An 8,780-nucleotide genomic window follows, 5' to 3' on the forward strand; every position below is an offset into this window, starting at 1 on the left:
TGTTTGTGGTTATATATTCTTCTAGTTTATTAATCAGTTAATTATTATTGATGTATCATATTGTGATGCTTTGTAACAAAAAAAAAAAAAAAATAAATAAAAAAAAAAAATATATATATATATATATAAAAAAAAAAAAATCCGGTTTAAAAAAACGTTTTATTTTGAAACATTTCATCATCTAGCGTCTAGCTCGTGGTTGTCTGAGTAGGGACTGTGTGCAAAGGTCAAATCTGATGATAGGCGAAACTGACACTGACACAACAACACTGTTAATGTTATTGTCTTCTAAGTTGTATTTTTTTAAAGAGATACAAGTAAGAGAAACTACAGCCCTCCCATAAACAAATCGTATATTTGATTAATGTTTTAATGCATTAATGTTACGTCTTGTTCATCAACCGTGCTAATAATTTTGAGATACTTCCTTACTCCTGTGCCTTGAAACATGGCAGGTGACTGTCAGTTTACTGGGATATTTTTATTCGGCCAGTTTTAAAACTTATGAGTGGGGTTCGCACAATTAAAAGGGCTAGGTTTTTGAAAGTTGGCCCTTTCTGAATGGAGCTAATGAATGTGATGCACAGAAGTGTCTTTTAGAAAAACGTTATGTTTCACACAACAGAGATGGCAGAAGAAAGTTCGAGTAACGTTAGCAGTGTAGTTTCCAGTGTGAGCAGCCGAAGCCTTCATATCCGTCGGGGCCTTTTCACCCAAGATAGAGGACCTAAAGGAGAAATGTTCAGCCTGAGAGATACGGAGGATGACGTCCAATTTGACAGTGAGTCCACTCCAAAAGCAACATTAAGTACAGCCCCTTTGATTCATGACATTGCACTGAGTAAGTTAGTCATGGTTACAGTCTGCGATCAAACAGGGCGTCTGTAAAAATTGGTGTTCTATGATTATTTACTGATTTTGGATGTTAGAGACTGTAAACACGAGGTGCATAAAATATCAATGTAGTAAGCCCAAATGACTACTGTAATAATGCAGTTTAAGATGTCCCACCTACTTAATATTTCATCTGTGGGACTTTTTAGGGGTGTGGGGGGTAACTTGAAACTGTTTCAAGCTGATAAGTTACTTAGACCTTACCCACCCTTGATGTACACACAAGATGCAGCATTGGTATATTTCTATTTGCTCAGCTGTTAAGAGAGTACAGTAAATGTTTGGTGTCTAAATGGATTCAGAGGGAAATGACATTATGGCCTTACTTGCTAAAGTTATTGCTGAAGGTAAGGCATCTCCAATTCAATTCGTTTTAGACTCAGTTTGGTCTAATTTGTTACATAATTTATATTCAAACATAGTCATATATATTAGTATTCATTACCCTTTGTATTTGTCATATAAATGCAGCCTCAGACTCAGACATTAACTGTGAGGTGTTGCTGGCGGGGAAACAGTATCCGTCGATCCAGGAATTTGCCTCTGCCATTCCCAACCAACTGCTGCTGGGATCACTACTGGAACACTTGTGCTTTGTTTACGAGAGCGATCCCACACGCTCACGCATGCTTTTTAAAGGTAAGCAGTTATTGATATTAACTTATAAAAGGCAAATTATGTTTATTTATCACTTTTTGTCTTAAAATGAATGTTCTCAAATGCCTCTGCTATTTCAGTGATAGGCCAACGTTTAGCAGCCATGAACCTCCTCTCTCCACTGGCTATCAGTGATGAGTTCAGCACAGTCCGACTACAGCATAACCGGGCATTCACAGAGCTCTTGCATGCGACCAGCTCATCGCTTTTCCCCCAGGTAATCCAACTCAATTCATCAACAATGTCATTTATTTGTTTAGTGATTTCTGTCCAGCTGTTGCTTTCATCAACCAAACCAAAAGAAAGCATATTCTTATTGTTCATCTTTTGGATTCTGCAGGAACATAGATTTTTGAGTACAGAAGGCCAGAGTCTAAGGTGAAAACATTTACACTTGTAGGACCTCCACTTACATCGCTTTGTAATACACACAGTTACACAATAATACACAGTTTTGTAATAAGTCTCTTATGCTCACAAAGGCTGCATTTATTTGACCAAAAATACTGGAAAAACAGTAATATTATGAAATATTACAATTTTTAAAATATGTTTTCTATTTCAATAAAATTTAAAATCTAATTTATTCTTGTGATGGCAAAGCTGGATTTTCAGCAGTCATTACTCCAGTGTCACATGATACTTCAAAAAATTCTAATTAGCTGATTTGGTGCTCACGAAGCATTTCTTATTATAATCATCAATGTTACAAACAGATAGACAGCTCAATGTTTTGTGGAAATCTTGTCTTTGATTAATTGAAAGTTCAAAAGAACAGCATTTGTTTGAAAAAGAAATAATAATTTGTAACATTATTAAAGCCTTGATTTTCACATTTGGTCAATCTAATGCATTCTTGCTGAATAAAAGTAATAATTTCATTTTAAAAAATCATACTGACCCCAAACTTTTAAATGATAGTGTACAGTATTATAACATGCTTTTCTATCCTAGAACCAAAGATGGACTTTTCCAAGCACAGACATCCCGTTACCTTAGTGAATTTGAAGAAATAGCAACACTGGGTAAAGGATCCTATGGCAAAGTGTTTAAGGTAAGAAAAAGTTTTAATCATATAGTGCTCCAAAAATGGTAATCACATATTTTTGAAAAGTGCTCAATAAAACAGGGTTTCTGTTAAAAAGTCTTACTTTGCCATTAAAAAGGTCTTAAATCAAAGATGAAAGTCTTACCCCCAGTTTCACAGACAAAGCTTAAGCTAGTCCTAGACTAAAATACATGTTGAGCTGTTTTAAGTGAAAGCAACTTGCACTGTCAGAGTCATTGTTTTGTCTCAAGATGCACACCAGTAATGTTTTTTCCTAGGGTACGTTTATAAAAGCTACTTAAATACCCAAATTGAACTAAGGCCTAATCCTGCCTTAACCTAAGCCCTGTCTGTGAAACCGGGCCTTAAATTCATAAAGTCACGACATTAAATGCTGCATGCATTGCTAAATTGAATATCTTGCCCAGTATTTTTGTCCTGTTTTCCAATACAAATATCTAAACATCTTTAAATCAAGATACATTTACTTGAGAATTTAAGATGCAAATGTTAAATGAAGTCTTGAAAAAAATGAACAAGATTATCAGAGTGTGTGCTTAAAAGAAGAACAAAAATCTGTCAATGAGTTATGAAAACTTTTAACTTTCAACCCTTTGAATTAAGTTGATTTTTCTGAGCCCATTGGCAGATATTTTTTCTGGTTTTAATCATAAACTCAATTTATTTTGATGATTTCACAGAAAAATGTAGAAAATTCAAGAAAATGTAGACATTTGCACTGGAAAACAAGACAAAAATACAAAGGAAGAACATTATCTTTTTGCTGTGTGATCAGAAGGTACAGTAAAAGATATTTCAATATTTTAGTGATTCTAGAGTGATTTAAACTACTTTTTTTTGTAAAAATGAATTAAAAAGTATTGGATATCTGTTTTAAGTTGTATTGTCAAACTCTGAAGTGTTGCTAATACAACTTATTGTGTTTCACCCTAGACATTTACATTTAGAGAACATAATGACATATGTTGTTTTCCCATTAATTAATTCCTTAAATTTTCTTTACTTGGTCTTAAATTTACCTTCATAAAACCTGCAGAAAGCCTGCTAAAAACACTCATTCTGTTTTAGGTCACAAACAAGCTTGATGGTCAGGAATATGCTGTGAAAAAAATTCTAATCAAGAAAGTAACAAGAGACGACTGTATGAAGGTAAAGTATGTCACAGATTCAGTTATTACAGTTCTAATGAACCCCTCATATCTGTATGATTTAGCTATTGTGTCTTATCGTCCTTATCTCCTCTCAGGTTCTTAGAGAGGTTAAAGTGCTCTCCAGCCTTCAGCATTGCAATATTGTTGGCTATCACACTGCATGGATGGAGCACGTTCAGCCTGCTGTGCAAAGTATGTTGTTCTAATGAACAAAATTCATACTTTGCTTTTATTCAGTATTTCTGAAATAATGCAAAAATGTTTTGTTTATCTCACTAGCTCCAAAATCCTTTGTTTCACAAACGTTTCCAGCATTAGAGAAACCATCACAGAAAGATGGGTAAGATGGTTGAAACATTTTTTACAACATAAATAACTAATTGTAACAAGTTTAGTATAGTATATAATATATATAACAGTATATTTGAAAATGCATCTTCCTTCAGGTGCACACAGGAAAACACTAACAGCAGCAATGGATCGTCCATTGTTTTTGAACATTCTGAACAAGCCGAAGCCAAAGAAAATCAGGCTACACTAGAAAGCATGTCAGTGAAACCCTCAACTTCAAAAGAAGAGATGGGACATGCTGTTTGCCCCAAAAATGTTCGCAACCCACAGAACTTTGTTCCATGCGTGTTTCTGGGTAAGCCTCGCACTATGGTGAACAAATGCCCTGCAGCTAAATGGGACAGCTCAACACTCTCAGAGGACGACCTAAGTCAAAACAGACTTGAATTGAACAATAACTCTTACATTGATATGGACACTACTGAATGGTCCGAAAAGCAGGCACATGAGGTATACAGTCCAGTGAATGTAAACTATTAATTTTATTTAAATAAGAAATAATTATTTTGTAATCTTTTCAAATGTTTATATTATGTTTATGCTTGTTCCTGTTCATAGGTTCAGTTCCATTTAATGCTTTATATACAAATGCAGCTTTGTGAGCGATCTTTGAAAGACTGGATACAAGAAAGAAACACAGTGGGACTGTCAGTAGGTGAGATCATTTTATTCATATGAGTTGCTGTATTTACAGTATAGATTGCTCAGATTTCCTTCCTTTTTTATAATAAATATATTATACACACCCTTTTACCGTTTTTGCATTGGCTGACACATGCCTAAACAGGAAAGACAAGAAAAGCTGATTTGCAGAGCTAGATGTTTTGAACATACAATCACAGCATATAATTATATTGTTGAATTATGTTTTATCCAATACATTCATCCACAGATCCTTGTGAGTCAATTGACTTTGAACAGGCATTAAAGATTTTAAAGAAAATACTTGAAGGAGTGGAGTACATCCATTCCCGTGGTATTATGCACAGAGACCTAAAGGTATGTGAATTTTTTTTGTTGGTTTACATAACTTGGTATTGTGCACCATATATATATATATATATATATATATATATATAATTTAGGTCACGTATGGCTTTTTGGTTGTTGGCATAAAAACTGTAGCATTCATCTACATGGGAGAGCTGAGGAGGCCTAGTGTTTTGATAACAGATTTTGGGCTGGTGTGGCATGACAATTCGCAAAGCAGACTTGTGCTTTTGAGGTTGGACTTTTGGAACAGAAAAAATTGCTCTCGAGGTAGTGATCTTGTTAATGTCAAAATAATAATAATAACTTCATTTTTATACAGAGCCTTTTAAAGTAGCTTCTCAAGGTGCTTTACATAAAACAAGCATAATTTAGTAGGAAACCACCTTGTCCTTTTCATAATTACAAATCTTTTGTTTTGTTCACAGATCCATTTTTACATATTATATATGACCCTGGACCACAAAACCAGTCATAGAGGTCAGTTTTTTAAAGATAGGTCAATATTTGGCTGAGATCCATCTGTTTGAAAATATGGAATCTGAGAGTGCAAAAAAATCTAAATATTGAGAAAATCGCCTTTAAAGTTGTCCAAATGAAGTCCTTAGCAACACATATCCACTCACAAAAATAAACTTTTGATATATTTACAGTAGGAAATATAACAAAATATCTTCATGGAACATGATCAGTACTTAATATCCTAATGATTTTTGCCATAAAAGAGAAATCGATAATTTTGACCCATACATTGTATTATTGGCTACTGCTACAATTATACCCGTGCGACTTATGCCTGGTTTTGTGGTCCAGGGTCACATATTTCCCTAAACTTAAGAGATGCATTGAGATGGTGTTGACAATCCATTTTCTTAGTAGTGCCTTTTAAAATAAATCACACTTAACAATTGCTTTATTCTTTTTACTGATACATCCAGTGGCCTCATAACAGTTTATAGCCAGTATAACATTTAACTGAATTTAAAAATAAAAAAGTTAGTTGCAGTCAATTTGACCAACACTCTCCTTATCCCTTACAAACATACTCTTTATCTGTTTGTCACAGGAAGGTTTGATAGTTCTGGTAATCCTCCTTGTATCTTCTCTCACATATTTTAGTTAACAAAAGCCTAGAATACAGTTACCTATGAAATTTCTAAACAAATCTCATTTTCATTGGTGATTAATATGTTAAGTGTCAGTTTAGGAAATTTATTACTGTGGATTTTTTATCTGTGCAACAATAAAAACCTGATATACAGTACAGTCCAAAAGTTTGGAACCACTAAGATTTTTTTATGTTTTTAAAAGAAGTTTCGTCTGCTCACCAAGGCTAAATTTATTTAATTAAAAATACAGTAAAAACAGTAATATTGTGAAATATTATTACAATTTAAAATAACTGTTTTCTATTTGAATATATTTCACAAAGTAATTTATTCCTGTGATGGCAAAGCTGAATTTTCAGCATCATTACTCCAGTCTTCAGTGTCACATGATCCTTCAGAAATCATTCTAAAATGCTGATCTGCTGCTCAAGAAACATTTAATGTATACAATTGTACAAAATATTTGTGTACAGTATTTTTTTTTAGGATTATTTGATGAATAGAAAGTTCAAAAGAACAGTGTTTATCTGAAATCTAATCTTTTGTAACATTATAAATGTCTTTACTGACACTTTTGATTGATTTAATGCATCCTTGCTGAATAAAAGTATTCATTTCTTTCATTTCTTTTCAAAAAAATTTAAATAAAAATTCTTACTGACCCCAAACTTTTGAACGGTAGTGTATAATGCTACAGAAGCTTTGTATTTCAGATAAATGCTGTTCTTTTGAACTTTCTATTCATCAAGGAATCCTGAAAAAAAAAAAGTACACAACTGTTTTCAACATTGAAAATAATCATAAATGTTTATTGAGCAGCAAATCAGCATATTAGAATGATTTCTGAAGGATCATGTGACACTGAAGACTGGAGTAACGATGCTGAAAATTCAGCTTTGCATCACAGGAATAAATTACTTTGTCAAATATATTTAAATAGTACACAGTTATTTTAAATTGTAATAATATTTCACAATATTAATGTTTTTTTTACTGTATTTTAATTAAATAAATGTAGCCTTGGTGAGCAGACGAAACTTCTTTTAAAAACATTAAAAATCTTAGTGGTTCCAAACTTTTGGACTGAAATGTATATATACAGTGTGTATATATATATATATATAAGTATAAGTATAAGTTTGTACTATCATCTCAGTTTAGACTTCTCTATTTAAAGTTGCTTAAAATCACAGTGTTTTATAGTGTTTATTTGTAGTGAAATAAAATGAATATTTATTTATTTACAGCCTAGAAACATTTTCCTACATGGACCTGAGTGCCATGTGAAGATAGGGGACTTTGGCTTGGCTTGCCAAAACATTTTAATGGATGAGCATGAGCAGCTGCCCTCCAGCTCTCAAGCAGGTGTAAACACAGGTGATAGAACTATTCACAAGAGCAAATGACAATTATTTTAGTTATAACAAATTCTGAACTCAAGTACTTAAATATTCTGTTTGTTGCAAAACTACAGCTGATTTAATGGTATGTAATAGCTGTGAATTAATGCAACCTTGAACTAAACAATTTCTGATTGCACTTTACAGACTCCGCTCACACTAGTGGAGTGGGAACATTTGTTTACGCTGCCCCAGAACAACTTGAGGGTTCTCACTATGATTCAAAGGTAAGGAGACTGTAAAGCTACAAACTGTTATAATGTAATGTCTATCCAGTTATTACTGTTTTATGTGCTGTATGTGACTATGTTTCATCTTAGGCACGTGCTAAAAAATATGGTAGTGGAACTTGATGCTCAGTATTTTTTTCATTTATACAGTCAGATATGTACAGCATAGGAGTGATTGCATTTGAGTTATTCCAGCCATTTGGGACTGAGATGGAGCGTGTGCACACACTTGGAGAACTACGGCAGGGCAAGATCCCTAACACACTATCCAACAACTGGCCACTTTTGGCCAAGTATATCAGTCTGCTGACCAGCTCTGATCCCTCAATGCGACCAAGTGCATCTCAGTTACTTCAGAGTGACCTCTTCAGCACCAATGACATGGTATATGTGGCTTCTTTTTACCCTCACAAAAATTGAACAAAACAAATGTAACCTCATTTTAGATATCCTCATATTTTGAAGAAACTTTGGACCCTGTAACTCTAAAAAATGTTTATTCTTTATTGTAGGTTATCCACAGTTTAAAGCGCAAGATTGATGAACAAGAAGAAGAAATTGTTCAGCTCAGGAGACAGATCAGTGAGCTACAGATCTCTCAAAATGCAATACACAGTCCAGAAAAGACATAATAATAGTAGCTCTTTTGTACTGCTATAATGGTCAATACTTGTAAATTATGTAAATTGTTGTTTGGAAATGGTTGTATGAGTGCAGCTCTGTATGTATATAAATGAGTGTCATATTTAACTTCACAAAAGATCTGTAAAGTAAAGTCCCGTGCCAATGGTGCATTAGTCTCCATTTATCTGATTGTTGAAAGCTGAGTAAATAGTTCCTCAAAATAGCCTTACAGTACACTATAGTATTATTAATATTCAGTACAATTATTGCAAGTTTTAGTAATATTTATGAATATTAATAATACT

The 8,780-nt window shown here is 33.4% G+C and overlaps 1 protein-coding gene across 2 annotated transcripts; it reads left to right on the top strand.

Moving 5' to 3' along the window:
- The first annotated feature begins 449 nt into the window (after positions 1-449).
- On the top strand, positions 450-8,711 carry eif2ak1 (eukaryotic translation initiation factor 2-alpha kinase 1). 2 transcript variants are annotated; one of them, XM_067368845.1, is made up of 16 exons: positions 450-781; positions 1,152-1,241; positions 1,366-1,533; positions 1,632-1,768; positions 1,892-1,929; positions 2,506-2,605; positions 3,689-3,769; positions 3,867-3,963; positions 4,051-4,111; positions 4,218-4,572; positions 4,681-4,777; positions 5,015-5,121; positions 7,469-7,598; positions 7,769-7,848; positions 8,002-8,235; positions 8,364-8,708. In XM_067368845.1, exons 2-16 carry the CDS (start codon positions 1,187-1,189, stop codon positions 8,481-8,483), a joined length of 1,860 nt encoding a protein of 619 aa, XP_067224946.1. In that variant the 5' UTR covers positions 450-781; positions 1,152-1,186; the 3' UTR covers positions 8,484-8,708. The 2 variants fall into 2 exon arrangements, with proteins under 2 accessions (XP_067224946.1, XP_067224945.1); XM_067368844.1 differs by lacking the exon at positions 1,152-1,241 and having other exon boundaries at positions 8,364-8,711.
- The last annotated feature ends 69 nt before the right edge of the window (positions 8,712-8,780 follow it).

The sequence above is a fragment of the Chanodichthys erythropterus genome, chromosome 19 (genome assembly GCF_024489055.1).
Source record: "Chanodichthys erythropterus isolate Z2021 chromosome 19, ASM2448905v1, whole genome shotgun sequence".
Taxonomy (NCBI): Eukaryota; Metazoa; Chordata; class Actinopteri; order Cypriniformes; family Xenocyprididae; genus Chanodichthys; species Chanodichthys erythropterus.

What these genes read in the sequence shown, in the direction of transcription:
- eif2ak1 (XM_067368844.1), top strand. Translation starts at nt 610, where the DNA reads ATGTTTCACACAACAGAGATGGCAGAAGAAAGTTCGAGTAACGTTAGC. An exon ending in CCGAAAAGCAGGCACATGAG is followed by an intron (nt 4,573 to 4,680) that starts GTATACAGTCCA and finishes TCCTGTTCATAG; the next exon opens with GTTCAGTTCCATTTAATGCT. An exon ending in TCTTCAGCACCAATGACATG is followed by an intron (nt 8,236 to 8,363) that starts GTATATGTGGCT and finishes TCTTTATTGTAG; the next exon opens with GTTATCCACAGTTTAAAGCG.